General features: G+C 43.9%; 1 protein-coding gene across 1 annotated transcript; it reads left to right on the top strand.

Moving 5' to 3' along the window:
* Positions 1-1,768: 1,768 nt before the first annotated feature.
* Positions 1,769-17,312, top strand: si:dkeyp-69b9.3 (myocardin). The gene is made up of 16 exons (XM_049584415.1): positions 1,769-2,068; positions 3,017-3,185; positions 6,281-6,334; positions 7,924-7,979; positions 8,323-8,389; positions 9,137-9,262; positions 9,362-9,558; positions 9,743-9,883; positions 10,452-10,617; positions 10,694-10,862; positions 11,248-11,392; positions 11,505-12,089; positions 12,193-12,291; positions 12,438-12,575; positions 12,655-12,709; positions 12,799-17,312. Exons 2-16 carry the CDS (start codon positions 3,131-3,133, stop codon positions 13,224-13,226), a joined length of 2,481 nt encoding a protein of 826 aa, XP_049440372.1. The 5' UTR covers positions 1,769-2,068; positions 3,017-3,130; the 3' UTR covers positions 13,227-17,312.
* Positions 17,313-17,590: the final 278 nt, after the last annotated feature.

Genomic DNA, 17,590 nt, shown 5'->3' on the forward strand with positions numbered 1-17,590 from the left:
GCACACACACACTCTCACATGTAGTGAGCATGCACACATAGGAAAACACTCTCCCACATGTTCTCCCGTGTTGCCGTGGAGGCTTGAGGTGAAATTCCGGTGATTTGATACATACTGTAAGCTACATGCTGACGGACACTGACCTGTGACTCTCAGTTGTGTCTCACACACACACACACACGCACACACATGTAGAGAGCATGCACACATAAGAAAACACTCCTACATGTTCCTACTAGTTGCTTTGGAAGCTTGAGGTGAAACTTTCGCTCGCCTGGTACATACTGTTAGTGTACATCCTGACACATACTGACTTACTGACTTGTGAGTCTCAGCTGTGTCACACACACACACAACACACATACACACTCACATGTAGCGAGCACGCACACATAGGAAAACACTCTCCCACATGTTCTCCCAGCTTGAACTGAAACTCCAGTGATTTGATACATACTGTAAGCTACATGCTGATGGACATTGACCTGTGACTCTCAGTTGCGTCTCACACACTCACAAACACACACACACACACACACACACACACACACACACACACACACACACACACACACACACACACACACATAGCGAGCATGCACACATAGGAAAATACTCCCACATGTTGCTTTGGAAGCTTTGAGGTAAAACTAGAGCGGTTTCGCTCGGCTGATACATACTGAAAATGTACACGCTGACTGATGCTGACTTACGTACCTGTGACTCTTAGTTGTGTCACACACTCACACACGTAGAGAGATTACACACATAGGTAAACATAATCATGTTCTCCCTACTTGCTTTGGAAGCTTGAGGTAAAACTAGAGCAGTTTTGCTCGGCTGACACATACTGTAAGCTACATGCTGACGGACACTGACCTGTGACTCTGGGTTATGTCACACACACACACACACACGCACACACACACACACACACGTAGAGAGCATGCACACATAGGAAAACACTCCTACATGTTCTCCAGGTTGCTTTGGAAGCTTGAGGTGATTTTGCTCGGCTAGTACATACTGTAAACGTACATGCTGACAGACACTGACCTGTGACTTTGGGTTGTGTCACACACACACACACACACACACACACACACACACACACACACACACACACACACACACACACAAGACAGCACACTCCCACATGTTCTCCCAGGTTGCTTAAGAAGCTTGAGGTGAAACTTGGGCGGTTTCGCTCGGCTGATACAAACTGTAAATGTACATGCTGACAGACACTGACTTACTGACCTGTGACTCTCAGTGGTATCACACACTCACACACACGTAACACACACACATACACTTGCACGCAAACAGTGCTAAATCACTTTAAGAGGGTGACCCAAAGGTGTCTTGACAGGAGCATATGAGCCTGCAGTCCTGCTGCAGTACATGATTTGATGTGAGTCCAAAACACTCCTGGGCTGCTCTCGCTGCCTTGTAATAAACCGTCTCTTTATCCCGCCTTCACTTTTCTATCCGTCACATCATGTGGCAGTTTGGCTCCTGACGTTAAGGAACTGCACTGACTTCATCTACTTTTTGTCAAAGTCACGTACAAACAAACAGAAAAGTGCTTATTGTCTTTGAATCTGCTGCTCAGTCAATCAGTCAGCAGAGGGAGAGTACATGGCCGCTATAGGGGAGAGGAGGGGAGGGGAGGGGAGGGAGACGAGGCCATGGAGGGGGAGGGGTAAAGTTTGACAGTCGCTCACAGTTGGCACCAAGGACCCAGGATGCTTTGGGGCGGATGGGGAGAGGGGGCAGAGAGAGCGAGGCAGAGGTAGAGAGGGAGAGCTTCTATCGCAAGGGGACGAAGACACCACTGATCCTTTCACTCTTTGCATTTCACCTTTAGGGAAAAGACAAAAAAGAGAAGTGTGGAAAAGGGACGAAAGGGAAAAAAAGGATATGAAAAGAACATGAAAGAAAGAAATCGTCATTAAACGCACTACGAAGTTCTCTCTTTCCCTCTCTTCCTCCATCTCGCACCTCTCTCAATTTAATCTTAAATCCACTCCAATTTCCCCCGAGGGACTCAATTCTCTCTCTTCCTGTAAGTATTCTCTTTCATTCTCTTGCTTTTATTCTCTCAGTGTTTTCAGTGCCTTCTTGTGCCTCAGTGCCCCACTGTGAAATAACGCCTGTGCCACACAAGAAATCTCAATCAATTGCTTGTTATTTGATTGCATTAATGAGTGAGTAGCCTCCTTTTTAAGGACTTCTTCATATTGTAAATAAGTGAGGTGTGTGTGTGTTTTATGGGACTGGGAGTAGGATGAACACTGTGGGGATTTAGTATGCATAACCTCAGCTTTTCCACAGCACGTGTGTGTGGATAGATGTGTGGTTTTGTGTGTGTGTGTGTGTGTGTGTGTGTTTGTCCAAGCTTCCTCTGGGTGTTCCATGGCCGGCCAGTTCGAATCAATATTGTTAATAGGTTGTGTGTGTGCACTAATGCAGCTTATGTAGATTCCCCGCTCTCTCTATTTGAGAGGCAGCTCCACTTCTTTTAGCACATGACACATTCGAGGTCCTGCTGTCACAGTGCAAAATGTGCGACGCTGTAGGTGTTTGTAAGTTCATGTTTGTCCGTCACAATCAGTGTCCTCTGGCCCTGACGTCCGAGTGTCTGCTGGGCGCTTCTGTCTCCTTCGCTCTTCCTCTTCCTCCCCTACTTCCTCTGGCTTCTCGCTCTGTCTCCCTAAAACGCCTCCTTGTCTGTTTAATTCTCTGTGTCGTTAGTTCTGTCTCCGTGGGTGGGCCTCTGTGACTCTCTGTGTGATTATGACAGGCTGTCTATAGGGAGGCCTGCTGTTGCCAGAGCAGTTCGCCGCAGCGTTCAGTCTGCCTGTAGGTCTGAGAGGCTTTGCGTCTCTATTTCCCCCTCCATCTATCTCCGCCGTGCTTTGTGTGCCTCTATCAATATCGGTTTGTGTCTATCAGTGGATTAACAAGCATCTGTCTCTCTCACTCCCCTGCTTCCTCTGCTCCCCTGCAACAGCGAGAGACAGACGGAGAGGGGGTCCATTCCTCCTGGTAGAGTGACACCAGGAATTTCCTCTCTCTCCCTCTACTCCCCCCCCCCCCACACACCTCCAGACCCCCCCTCTCCACCATGACACTACTGGCCTCCGAGAGGTCGCTTCTCATCCGGAACAAGTTCCGCTCAGGTGAGGAATCCTGGAGTCTCAGCTCACGCTAATTAAAGCAGAGATAGATTTATTTCTCCCACAACAATTGGCAACATTAGCATGAATATGCAGAGGTGAAGTGCTGGTGAGGGTTATTGGCTCCTCAGTCCAGCTGTCTATCACACGATCAATAGAGTGGAGGTATTGATTGATGGTGAATGGATTTAGTGATGGATACACACAGACAGAGATGTCTTGAACAGAGGTGAAAGACAGCTGAGCCCAGGGCTAAAGATCTCTGCATGTTTTTTTTTAAATTTTCTAATTAAACGAAAAAACTAATAATTAGAAAGATAATGATTTTAGATTTTAATTTTAAAAAAATGTCATCGTGAAGCCAACTTGTGCAATGTTGCACAGGCATTTTTTTGAGTTAGTATCAGTGGAAAACTGCACTTAAAAATGTAGCTATCATTCTTTTTTCTTTTTAATTGGTGCCAATTATGTTCAGTTCAATCCTCAATTTCAATGTGACACTTTAACCTCCACATGGCTTGTTTGTTGATTCACATGGAAATACAGATGGGCCTTTAAGATAAATGTTATTATTATTTCAATTCTCTACAAAAAACAAACAAACAATAAAAAGAAGTAAAAAAAAAAGATTTAAAAAACTTTAAAAAATTGATTTTAATAAATAAAAAAAATATTGTTATTGTGAAGTCAACTTGTGCAATACGGCACATGCATTTTTGTAATTACTTCAAAGAGAGTATCAGTAGAAAAATGTAGCAGTCATTCGTTTTTTTAAAATGGTGCCTGTTCAATCTTCGATTTGTTCGATAGAAGAATTTTGGAAATAATTTCCTTTCATTTAAAAATTAAATTAGCAATAAAGTGCTGCAGGAATGAGTCCAAAACATGGAAATTAGTTAGCATTTTATGACTTCCGGCTCCCTCGTCTTGAAGCCAGTGGGTTTTGGTTACACACCTGAACAAGGTCTGTGCTTGATACAAGGTTAAGAGATTTTCACTTTTTGTTCTACAGTATGAAATATGTCAGTAAACACCCCACTCAAGAGTTTTTAAGCTTTAAACGTCCTTAAAAAGATGTTTGCTAACTGTCGCTAATGCAATTGTAATGTAGTTTATGTAGCCTAACGTTAGCTTTTTACTTCTGGTGATTGCATTTATGGAGCTGTGATAATCTAAAATCTAAAGGAAAAATTCCACTGGCTTTTTGTCAAGGGAATCAGGGTGACGCTAAGTTCCAGGATGGTCTACAACAAAACGACATCTCTCCATTTGTTGTATCTTAGGAGTGTGAAAGCAGTAGAACTGAGTCAAATGATTGTATTATTTATCACAAGTAATATCGTGATCACGATACACAACAACATACTGTATTTTCCTCATTTCATGCAGCCCTACCAGAAAAGCCCTTTTAAATTAAAGCCCCCTTTAAGTCCCTACAACATTAAATATTAATGTCTAAATAAGCAACAATCCATGTTAAATCCATGGGAAAAAAGATCCTGAGTTATTGATGATGATATCCCGTCACAGTCTGCAAATATTCTTTAGATTCTGAGGGCAAAAGTAATCAAGGAATAGCTGAAAGCTCTAAAGAGTTTTAATAGTCCAATGCATTACTCTGCTTGTTACAACTTTCAGGACACAACCTGCATTCTGTGACAAATGGCACCGAACAACCCTCCTTTAACTGCATAATTCAAGTCTCCCCACAAGTTGTAGCGGCTGCTGTTGTGTTCCCAGCAGCTGTCGTTAACGGCTGGTAAAATAGAGAGGCGGGGAAATGACATAGACGCAGTCCCCTAGGTGTACAAACACCTGCTGGAAAACGTGATTCCTCGGGGCAGCTGCTCTGTTTGACATCATGTATGTACATAGCTGAGTCTGTGCCAGTCTATAAGGTCTGCAGGTTTGTTTAACTGATCCTTTGTGGAAGTTGTCAGCCATAGTATGATGTGAGTTTGTTGATGTTCTTTTACGTTGTTTAATTCCTAACAAGTTTGTTATTGTTGAGCTTTGACACAAATTGTTTCCCATGCAAAGTGTTCACAAATGCAGGCATATGCTACATGTCAAGGTCAACATTAAGAAAATGTGAATCCTAATGATAAAATAATAGTTCCTTACTTCCTTTCTTGCAGCCCCTCATCACGTCTCTGAGCTGCGAGACGTTCAACCAAAACAAACCTCTAAAATGGTTAATTTGAATGATTTTAAGAGCCTAAGGAGGCGGAAATAGTCAGTGTTTTACCAATAAATTCCAAAACATTAAAAATGAAAAAGTCAGAAAACAATTAACAAAATTCTTAGAAATCTGTTTATTTTGTCTTAGCTGCTAATCCTTTAACGAGGGTTGACCCCCAGGTTGGAAACCACTGTGTAATCTAATGTAATATATGTTAAGTAGTGGGATTAAGACTTGTATTGGGCCTCCAGTTAAAATACAAAACAATCCAATGGTAGACACACACGCTGAAATCAAACAGAGCAGTGTGATAAGCACTGCTTCCCTAACTTGTTAAGACGACGGAGCACGGCGTGCTAATCTGCTTTAAATCCAGATTTTTGCAACGTTAAACTTTTGTTTTGAGTCGTCAGAGAGGCAGGAAGAGTATAGTTAGCAGCACAAATGAGGATGACGTTAGGAAGAGGGGATGTATGAGAGGCTTGTGGAGAGAGCGGGACAGCTGAAGGGGGGATGGGACCAACAGAAATAGACACACTGAGAGATAAATAGTCACTGCCCTCAACCCCCCCTGCCTGCACAGTCCTCCCTCCCCTCGCCAGGTCTCTCAGGTCTCAAAACTCACCGAAATGTATCATGCCCTACCCTGCTTCACCTGTTTGTGTGCGTACTGAATGCTAATGTGCATATGCGAGGTGTGTAGATGTGTGCCGGCATGCAGGGAGATATTTAATCTACAAGCGTTGCAAAGTCATGGGGTAATATAAGTTACAAGGCCATATCGTTTGACAGTGATCATGCTTACATTGCTCAACTCTTACCTTTCTATGTGTCATTTATTTCTCCGGATCATTTGTCGTTCAGATCAAACAAACTTACTGTTCCAGCTGGCTCAGTCTCTGCTCTTGTCTTTCAGTCCTGCAGCTGAGGATTCAGAACCGAAGGCAGAGTGAAATCAATGCAGACTCTGGTTAGTCTCTGTGTATCATTTACATTGTGATTGATCCCTGTACACTGTGACTGCAGGTTGAATTTCATATTAATGGACTTCAGGTCACCTGTTTTCACAGACACATGATTGCTTATTGATTCATAAAAATGTCATGGGAGGTTTTACCACACTGACCAGCTTTTACTTTCCTTTGGAGTCTAATTTTAAAAAAGGTTAAAGGGTGAGTTCACCCCAAAATACATATTTCTCCTCTTACCTGTTGTGCTATTTATCAGTCCAGATTGTTTTGGTGTGAGCTGCAGAGTGTTGGGGATATCAACCAAAGAGATGTCTGCCTTCCATCCAATATCATGGAACTAGATGGCACTCAGCTTGTGGTGCTCAAAGGGCCAAAAAACACTTTTGAAAAACTCAACAGCAATGTCTCTTTGTAGAAATTACAACCCAGTTACTCAAGATAATTCACAGACCTTGTTGTGAGCAGTTTCATGTAGGAGCTATTTTCTTTCTACACCTGCCAACCATATTACTGCGCAGGAGGAAACGTGCATCTACTGTTAGCTCACCTAGCACCACTGAGCTAGCTAACGTTATAGCTTAGCCAGCTGTGGAGGACGCCATTAATGTTTATATCTCATCATTGTCCATGAGTAGATGCGTAGACGCTTCCTTCTGCACAGTGATATGGCTGACGGGTGTAGTTCAGTACAGAGAAAGTAGTTCCTACATGAAACTGCTCACAACAAGATCTGTGGATTATCTTGAGTAACCGGCTCATGATTTCTGGAATAAGACATTGCTGTTGAGTTTTTCAGATGTATTTCTTTGAGCACCACAAACCAAGTGCCATCTACTTTCATTATATGGGAGGGAAGGCAGACATCTCCAAGGCTCATATCTCCAACATTCAGCCACTCAGATCAAAACACTCTAGATTGATAAATAGCACTACAGGTAAGAGGAAAAATATGTATGTTTGATTTTGCAGTGAACTTTACCTTTAATGTTGTTATTCTATACTGCAAATCTAGTTGGATACTTCCAGCATTATTAAACAATATTTATAACAATGATAAAATATCAGGGTGCAAAATGTTTATTATGTTTCAGAGGGAGCAATAAGGATCATCATCACAAATATACATAATATACAAGATGTGCATTGGATACAGATACATAAGTCTGCATACTACAAGTACACATAGCAGGTATCAGAGGTAACATATGCAACAACAACAATATACTCTACACATCAGGCATTAATACACAAATTCATCCAGATCTGTGCAGTGACGATGATACAGACTAGTCTAGGGTGTAGACATAAAAAAAAGAAACAATCTCAGGGACTTTGTAGACAGGCTGTGCACCTTGCTTCAGTTCCCTCCTCGTTGTCTGAGGCTGAAGCAGGTTGCACAAGAAGCACTGATGCCTGCCAACACAAGAGAGTGCCTCAGATGCTCCGTGCTGTTGTAACTTGGAGGGATGAGCTGAAGGCTGAAAGTGCTTTGTTGATGCACTGGTTCACCTGAGTTGCTGCTCCACTATGCAAGCATTCTGCTGCATTGTCATTTCGTCATATAACCGCATCTCTTCTGTTTCCGCAGGGTTGAAATCTACTTGTCCCCCTCAGAAAGCAGAGAAAGACCAGAGTGAAGCTCTGGTGAGTAGCATCCAGTGTCTCAGTTACATCCAACAGCATCACATAGATCAAATACTAATGCTGATGTCATGTTCATTCATTTAGATGTGTTTGTATAGTTGATTATATTAGAATAGACCACATTTCTGTTTACCTGTATTGTGAGAAATGATAGCATAGGTCAGTGTTTCCACCACCTAAAAATAATTTGTGCTGGTTTCAGTGGTGAATCTTTGCAGCACAGGATCCCTGCATATGTTTGGGGGGATACACTGGTGTAAATGACTATTTAATGAAGCTGTATGAACTGCACTGTAATCTGTGGGCCCTGTCTGTTGGTGTGACCTGCTGTTTCCTCATGCAGCGTCTAACTGAAGACAGCGCCGCTCAGAAGTTGCCCCCTAGTGGTCTGAACACTGAAACTGCACAAGGTGAAGCCCTGCCTTCAGTAATGTCGATGTCTCCTTCCTGCTTTACCCTGTGTGCTCCCAGCAAAGCAAAGTGCATCCTTACATATTTCCCTACCTCTCTCTGTCTTTCTGTCTGTATTTTATCACATCTGTGCTGCTCTCCCGCTTCCTGTCGTACAGTGCGAGGAAACACAGTGTGTAAATCTGGCAATGGGCTCGCTGTTTCATCAGCTGTCAGTTAAATAGATATGTGACCTTGTTGCACACTGTAACTCTGCATTTTAAGCAGCTTGCAAACATATCAGTGATTGACAGCGCATGATAAACCCGCCCATCCAGCGATCAGAGCCATCGTTCACTGACATCTCTGTCTTTTTATCTCTCTCTCCCCTCCTCCTCTCCGCAGCCTCTAACCTTCCTTTTAATTTGAAAAGACTATTATTATTATATCAGGCTTTTTAAATTATCTGATTTCCCTTTCTGCCCTTTTAAAAACGTTGTGTGAATGTGTTTATGAGTGCGTTCATATCCAGGGGAATACATCTCCCTATGGACAGGAGTGTTTACAATTTCTTATGCCTCTGCTGTTTTGAATTGGGACTGACTGCCTGTGGCAACGCTGTTGTGCATGCTCACATCACATATGTTCTGAAATCCTGTTGCTTCTCCTCTCTCCATTCTCCACTCCTCCTCTCTCTGCTGATCTCCCATCTGTGGCTCATCTCTCCACTTATCTGCACCATTCCTCCCTCCTTCTCCCACCTGCAGAGAGGACTGTGTGCGGGGCCCAGAGGCAGAAGAAGGCTCGCCATGCTCAGGACCTCTCTGAGAGGATCAAACATCCGCCCGGGCCTGTGGAGCAACAGCACGAACACACACTGCCCCTGGAGAACCGTGAGTCAACACGCATCCGCATGCACCGGCACACACAGGCAGAGTCACACTCTCTCGTCTCCTCCTCCTTTGACCTCCTTTCACTTTTCACTTCCTCAGGCCCTGCCTCTTTCCCTCTGTCCGCTGATGTCTTCGAAGATGACATCTCCTCCTGCGCCTCCTCCTCGCCCACTGAGCAACATGGCGTTCACCAATCACCCACCTTTTCTACACTGCCAGGGCTCTCAGGTGACCAACTGCTGAGTGACTTCTCAGGTGTGGCCCTGCCTCTTAACCACAGCGCCGGTCACGCTCAGGTGCGGAAACAACACTGAGATTTAGTTCTGAATAAGATTCATGTCTTTTGGCAGCAACAAGGAAGTCTGATGAATTATTTCCCACCAATAACCTCTAAAAAACATTAAAGTGAATATTAACAGACTGATGAGTTTATAAATAGCCTCATATGTCAGCTCTGATAATCTGATATTCTGTCTTCAGTCTGGTTTGGCGTTGCTCCCGGCAACCGAGGGCATCAGACAACCTATGAGTGTAACACTGAGTGAATCAAACACCATGGCAACAACTGGGAGACCAAGTGGGCTGTATCTGACGTCTCAGACCACACCCCTGCTGCCAAAGGTAATGTGGGGTTAGCCCCTATCACTTTTGCTTTAGTTTATTTAAATTTCACAAGGGTCTCCTTCTTTTAAAATATTTTCATAACATTTCATTACACATACATGTTGTAATATGACATTTTCATCCAGATAAACATTTAGATTGTGTATGTGTGTGTGTATTGTGGAGACAGGTATTCACGGCAGGTATACAGCATAAAAGATAAAAGAGCATTGCAGAGGTCTTCAACCTAACAGGATGGTCACTCGTCTGTTTTGTCAAACACAATGCTCCGCTGTAAGCTGCTCTGCATTCATTACTGTCAATTTGCACTTCTGGGGGAGCTCAGTATTTGCCCTGTAGGTTAACACATTCACACATGAGCAGCATGGCTGTGTGTCAGAACCAGCACATGCTGTCATTCGGAGATTTGTGAGACATTTGTACAGTTTAACCTTGACATGGGGCAAAGACTGTCAAACTACGTGAAATGACTTGACATTTTTTCTGTGATATTTGAGACGCTACTTGAGAAATTACTCGATACAGCCACAGCACAGTTACAGTTGAGGGTAATGTGTCTTTACAGACAGCTCGGCCTCCCAGCCCCACCTGCACCTCCTCCCTGGCCCCCTCCCTCAACTTCAACCATCTCCCCCGCCCACGGAAACCGCGGGACACCAAACCCAAAATGAGGAAACTCAAATATCACCAGTACATTCCTCCAGACCAGAGAGGAGGGTCTGGGACTGGAGGTAGCAATACTTTACTTTCCTACGTTGCTTCACAATCCCTTAATGTGTCTGATCCTAAACAATTATTTATGTCCAGGAGGAGCCAAACAGAAGAACCCTCCTTCTACCCAGTCTTTAGACCCAGCCTACTCCCATCTCCTGAAGCAGCAGCAGGTCATCCTCCAGCTGCAAATCCTACAGAACCAGCAGCAACAACAGCAGCAGCAACAGCTACAACCACAGCAACAGCTCACTGTGGAGCCCAGGTATCCAAACAGATCAGTGCTGATACAGTGTCAGATTGAGCGAACGAGGAAGATCTCTGCTTTATCAATGAGATGTTACACTGGAAACACACTGAGCTATGGCCGTTTGATTCTGCAGAAAAGTGCAGCCACACTAAAAAGTCAGGATAGTTTAACTTTCAGTGGCAAAGTGCGGCTTTAGAATACTGCAGCCAGTCAGTGAACAGAGTCCCGTGACCACTGTCACATGATGACCTTCATTGCAAAGAACTTCTCCCCACCTGAAATACATGAACATGCCTCCCTGTAAATATTGTGGCGGGCTGCACTTAGCTGCTGCTTGATGTGTTTTCTGTGTTTGTCCTTAAATAGTTTGGGTGAGTTAATGCTTCTTTTATTCCTTCAGTGAAGATCACAATGGTCTTGTGAAGTCCTCTGGAGCCCTGCCCCTGAATCCCCAACCTGTTCCCGCCACAACAAACCACACCCCTACAGACACAAACCCTACGTCCAAGCCTGAGCTTCTCCCTGCAAATCTCGTTGATCTAACAGTAAGAATTGCATGGAAGCACTGAGAGAATAATGGCTGTATTTACAATTCACTGTGATGACAAACTCTTAAGTGTCCTTGGCCCTTCACCGTTGTATCTTCCCTTTGTTCAGGTGTCAGAGTTGCGGCAGCAGCTGCGTAAGCGCGGCCTCCCCGTCTCCGGCACCAAACCTGCTCTGTTGCAGCGTCTCCGACCCTTCCAGCTTCCCCATGCTTGCCTCACCCCTGCTCCTCTGTGCCAGCTGGGTACCAGCCTGGAGCCCCTCACCTCCTGTCCCCAACTGCCACCGAGCCAGAGCCCCGGCTCAAGCTCCAGCTCTGGACACGACTCCCCCAGCAGCAGCCCAAACCAACAGATGTACATCGCGGACAGCAGAGTTCCTAATGGGATTCTCAGTGACGCCCAAAATGGAATTCTGAACAATGTGCCTAACGGTTTCTCAAATGCTGTGTCAGTCAGTTTGGCAGGCGAACAGTGTCTTTCCAACACCGTCTTCCTGGCTCCTGCCAGCACTGCCTCAGGAACTCCAAGTCCCAGTCTACCCATGTCGTCCTCCTCGCCCCTGCAGTGTGGGACTCCCTGGAGAACTGAGAGCGAGCAGCAGCAACAACAGCAGCAGGAGCTGAGTGTGGAGCTGGAGATGAGGGAGAGGTTACGGAGCAGGCCCAGGGACCGCTCCACTAACACAGGCAACGAGGTGAGCAAACACAGGCTTGGATCTTTGGTCTATGATGAGCTGGAGAATAACAGGATGATGCTTTCCAGAATTATTAACGTCTTTTTTTAAATTATTCCTCCAGTCTTGTGGAGGATCCCTTCATCCGTTCCTGCAACAGGATCCTGGATGCTCCAGAGGGAAGCCAGACACAGACACACAGGCAGAGGTGTTGTTTACACAGGTAAACATGACCAATTAACACACACATATCTTGGATAATTGCTTTTCAAGGGCATGCTACACAGCCCTCAATCTAGAAAACTGGTCAAACGTGGGCACACTCTCATCACCCACCTGTCAACTCATTTACCCCTGCTTTCTAATCAGGTGTTTTGCTGCCAACCGTGTGATGTGATTGGCCAGGATTTTGAGCTGCCAGTGCAGATTACAGCAAGTCCAGCTCAGACCTTGCCTGGCATTCGTAGCTTGGAGGAAGAACTACAGGAGGCGATTCAGAAAGCACAGGTTAGAGTTTGTAGATGAACAGGTAAAGACCTCCAAGAGTTTATTTTGCACAGGATTTAAGTGTTTCTTTTGGCCACAGATGGACCCTCGGCAGTCCATAGATGACATTCTGGATGAGCCTGTGACTTGTGTTGGTAAGTATCCCATAATTCATATAGAATACAACTTAAGTGGCACTTGTATTTCTTTCAGTGTCTTATTCTTTTTACTACCTTGTTTCCAGGCTCTGTCAGTGTCTGTGATCATAAATCCCCTGCCCAATCAGTCCCTGTCCCTTCGTCGCCTCCCCCTCCTCCTCAAGCCGATCAGTCCCAGGCCTCCCAGCAGCAAAAGGACGACAGCTTCCTGCCCTCACCTCTTTGCTCCTCTCTTTTGCTTGAGCTCCCTCCATCTCCCGCTGTAATAAACCCCAGCCAGGTGATCCCAGCTCCTCCCCCACCCCCGATCTGTACCTCCCCTCTGCCATCCAATGGGAAGTCACGGAAACGGCGGGCTCCGTCATCATTTGACGCTGCTGACTGGCTTGAAACGCTCACATCTGGCCTCCGCCCTCTTACTCCGCCAACTGCTCCTTTTGTTGAATCTGACTTCAGCCTGGATTCAGATCTGAATGTCAGTCGGGTGTTGGATCTAATGATAGAGCAGTGGTGAGGATTTGTGCGCGCGTATCAGTTTGTATGTACAGTAGGAGAGCGCTTTATGTTTCTGATGGTAATGAATGGGGCAAACATGCATCCCACCAAGGGCACAAGATTGTGAATAGCGGCCTCCATCCCTCCATCTGTCCATCCATCATTGAAAGGCTGTCAGAGTCACTGGCTCCACGCAATGTCGAGAGCTGGATTCATTGCAGCGAACAGATTAAACATGGCTTTGATGGGGCAACGAGAGCACAAACACATGCACACACATAGACACTGCAGAGTGCTGTTTAAAAGCACTTGGGCTCGGCCAGAAATGGCAAACAAGCAACACATCTGTGGATTGACACACTCCACAGCACAATGTTTGCAGTGCAAAACAAAAGAAAACCTGGTGGCATATTAATTTAAACATGCTTCCTGGCTGTGCTGGGAGAATGTTGTTTCTGACTTATCTCCAAAACCCGTTGTCATATTGGGTTGAGTGTGGCCCCTGGTGTTGACTCAGTCATTGAGTCCTAGCCATTCATAAAGCCCATTTAGAGTGTGTAAAAGCCAGACAGAGCACGCAGCTTGTGTGTGGCTCCAGACCTTAACCCCAGTGCCAGACACACAGTCGGCATGCAGAGGGAGAAAGCTGGCAGAAGCTGCAAACAAGCAGTGTGTGTGCGTGCAAGTGTGTGCAGAAAGCTTGTGTGTGAAGTATGTGTGCGTTCAATATGTCCGACTGTGTGTGACTGAGCACACAAGGCTGCTTCTGTTTGTATGTGTCAACACCCAACTGCTTCCATGTATATTTAATAGCATTAAAGCCAAATGCACTTGTAGTTATTTGTTTGCTTACAATTAAGTGTCCCTCTGTGTGTGTGTGTGTGTGTGTGTGTGTGTGTGGTATGATTGAACTGTGTGAGGATATATGTGAAAGACGCAGAAAAAGAAATAGCTGTGGATTTCTGTGTCCACATTTTAAGACCAGACATTTCATTGTAGGCTCATTGCCAGCGGGCAGTAACTCCAGTGTAGTTATCCAGTGTAATCATCAGAACAGCCACATTACCTTGTTCAAGTCAGCATTCTCCAGGAGAGCAATCAGGCAACCACCCCAAAAATAGTCCCCATACAAATGCTCCAATCAGACAACTGAGAGTTTCCTCATCGCTTTGCAAAAACAGGTGGTCATTTTGTTCCCTGATTAACCCCCAACAGCGTCTGGCCCGCTGCACGGTGCTTACCCTGCTACTTGCAAAGCCAGATTTAGCACAATTTACAGCCCTACCCCAAGGCCACACCTGTTCACTTAGTGTAAATGAGTTCCACACATGTATTATTTGACATTGTTAAATCTTTGCTGTACATTTTAAAAATACAAAACGACCATTAATGTTGAAGGAGCAGTCTGTAGGATTCATAGGATTTATTGGCATCTAGCAGCCAGGATTGCAAAACTGCAACCAGCTGAAACTCTCGCATGAAGTGTGAACTCTCGCTACATATTGCTTCAGTGTTCATTGTTCAGCAACAGCAGAGGTCTCTTCCTCTTTAAAATAAACGGACCAGGTGATTTAAACTGGTAAAAACAGCAAATAAAGCCAGTTCTTGTTTAAAAGATTAGTGCTTTTCCAATGCTGCTCTTTGCAGAATGGCTGCTAACTGTGGTGGCTGATGCGAAAAACACATTTGGCCCCATCTAGTGTTTGGTTTGTCTGTTCTAGGCTACTGTAGAGACATTGCGGTGAAACATGGCAATCCCTGTAGATAAGAGTAGGTATAGCTGCAGCTGGAGCAGCTACGTGAGCTGCCCTCTAGCTACATGACTCGCCCACCATACCTACACCTCAGTCCATTAACCTCCTTTGCTCCTTGGCACAGAAACATAGGTCCTTGTGAAATTGCTAAGATGGGGATTAGCTAGCTGTGAAGTATTGAGTTAAAAGAGAGCTGGGTAACATTAGTGTAAGGGGAATGGGAAGGCTACATCTCCTTACCTATGCTAATGCTACCTAAGCAATTAGCTAACATTAGCTATGAAGTATTATGTTAAAAGAGAGGAAGTAAAGAGTAGGATTTGGGTAATGGGAAGGCTACATCTCATTACCTATGCTAATGCTACCTAAGCTACAAGCTAATGTTAGCTGTGAAGTATTACACTAAAAGAGAGGTGGGTAACATTAGGGTAAGGGTAAGGGCATCTCATTACCTATGCTAGTGCTACTAAAGCAATTGGCTAATGTTAGCTATGAAGTATTGCACTAAAAGAGAGGTGGGTGGGTAACATTGGGCTAAGGGTAATGGGAAGGTTACATCTCATTACTTAGGCTAATGCTACCTAAGTGATTAGCTAACGTTAGCTATTAAGTATTAAGTTAAAAGAGAGGAGGCTAAGGGTAGGATATGGGTTACATCTCTTTACTTATAAAGTAAATCACCTTTTCGTGTATTATGAATTAAAAAGTAGATTATTGTTACATTTGGTCTCATTTATTCGCTACAGTGTAGCACTGTAGCATGGTTCAAATAGCCGTTGCGTTGGTAGGTTTGTCTTTTACTCGTGGTAGGTGTGGTATGTAGGGGCGTGTTGTGTAGCTACAAACAGAATGTGTCAGCTATACATGTCTCAAACAAGGACCTGCTCCCTATTTAGATATTAACCGCTCATTCTAAGGCAACAAAAACACATTTCCTATTTTCCGGTGATTATACACTAAAGAAACCATGCTTATTATGTTGTTTTCCATGTCTGCCAATATATCCCCCTCAATCCTACACACTGGACCTTCAAGAGAACATGCACTGTAGAATTAGCATATAATAATATGTTTGGAGAATTATGTAACATGACCAGAGGTGAGCTTGTCAGCTGAAGCTGATACAGTAAACTGCTGCACATTTTCTTGACATTGACAGAGCTCTTGTTTTTATATTCTACATGATTTGCCGGTCATGCAGAAATGGGCACATTATTTGTTTGCATAATACACTTTTAGTGAGTTATGTCGGTTCTCAACCCCACTTAACATAATGACATTAATGAAAAAAAAATCTGACAGAGGTTGTGTGCCATTAACCTCTGCTGTATTTGATAAATGTAATTAAGATACAAGATCTCATCTACATGAAGTTATATCGTGCCCTTAATTGGCTGCATGTCCCATCAATCACTTTGAAGAGCTCTGATTGGCTCATTTATATCTGGATCATTTTTATAATGTGATTACCAACTGGACGTCCTGTAAGACCACTTTATTTTTTTGGGGGGGGGAAACTGTTTTGTCTCCTTCTCAGTCTTCTAAGTATTATGTTGAAATAAAGGTTAAGTGCTGAGTGCAATATGATTTGTGTAAAGGGCACATAAAGTGGCAGATCTGAGGTCATTATGTCATGTTTTTTGTATGCAAATGTTTCAGTGTTGCTGCCAGCCAGTTCCTTGTTCTGATGATAAACTGGTGTCTTACTAAGCAAGACAGCCTTGGTGAATTATTAGAAGAAGATATCTGTGCGTAGGCAAACCTTCAACACTCAGCCTTTATGTTGAAGCAATTCTTGTACAGCTTTCACTACAGAGACTATGAAAAATGCAGTTAAATGTGGATGGATGGCTATGATAATCATAGCAATCAATAAACATTGCCTGCTGCATAAATAAAAAAAAAGAAAAGAAAATTGATTGGCAGGAGAGTAAGATGCTACCTCCTGTGACTTCCATTGCTTTAGGGCCGACACCAGTGTTTTCCTTGTTTCTTATTTAATTTCCGAACACTGGTGCAGAGTTTGCTGGAACACCCCCGAGACAGTTTCACAGGCCTGGCTGGACCCCAGGTTAAATACTTCTGTTTTAAACTGGGTCTAAGACCTTCCTGATCTAGATTTGAAGTTGGTCAGGACAGATGCCAGCTGGAAACACTTGGGTGTTTCAGGTAAACGAGACTCTGTTGGCCACTTTTGCTGCTATAAATGCCTTATTGTGAAAATGTTAGAGAAATTAAACTGTGTTTGCTTTTATTTATTATGTAACTTATTCATGCAAAAGATATCAACCACTGTCCAAAAATGTATTTAAAACATTATAAAAATTAAAGTCTTAATAGATTTTCTATTTGGTTCCTCTTTTTTTATTGTTGTAATATCGCACATTGAAAGGATTAACAAGTGGATTGCTTCATAAAGAAAGAACCACTGATAACTGATATATTTCACAAGAAACTGTCCCAAATGATGCCTTATCAAATATTGATGATCATAAAGTAAAATTAAATATTCATTTGCACCAATATGCTGCTTAAATATCCATGAAGCCGTACTAACATCCACATGGCTTGAAGGTCAATCTTCATAATGACACAGCATTGTAATGTGGAGAGAACTATGATGTAGCTG

This window comes from Epinephelus fuscoguttatus, linkage group LG8 (assembly GCF_011397635.1).
Source record: "Epinephelus fuscoguttatus linkage group LG8, E.fuscoguttatus.final_Chr_v1".
Classification (NCBI taxonomy): Eukaryota; Metazoa; Chordata; class Actinopteri; order Perciformes; family Serranidae; genus Epinephelus; species Epinephelus fuscoguttatus.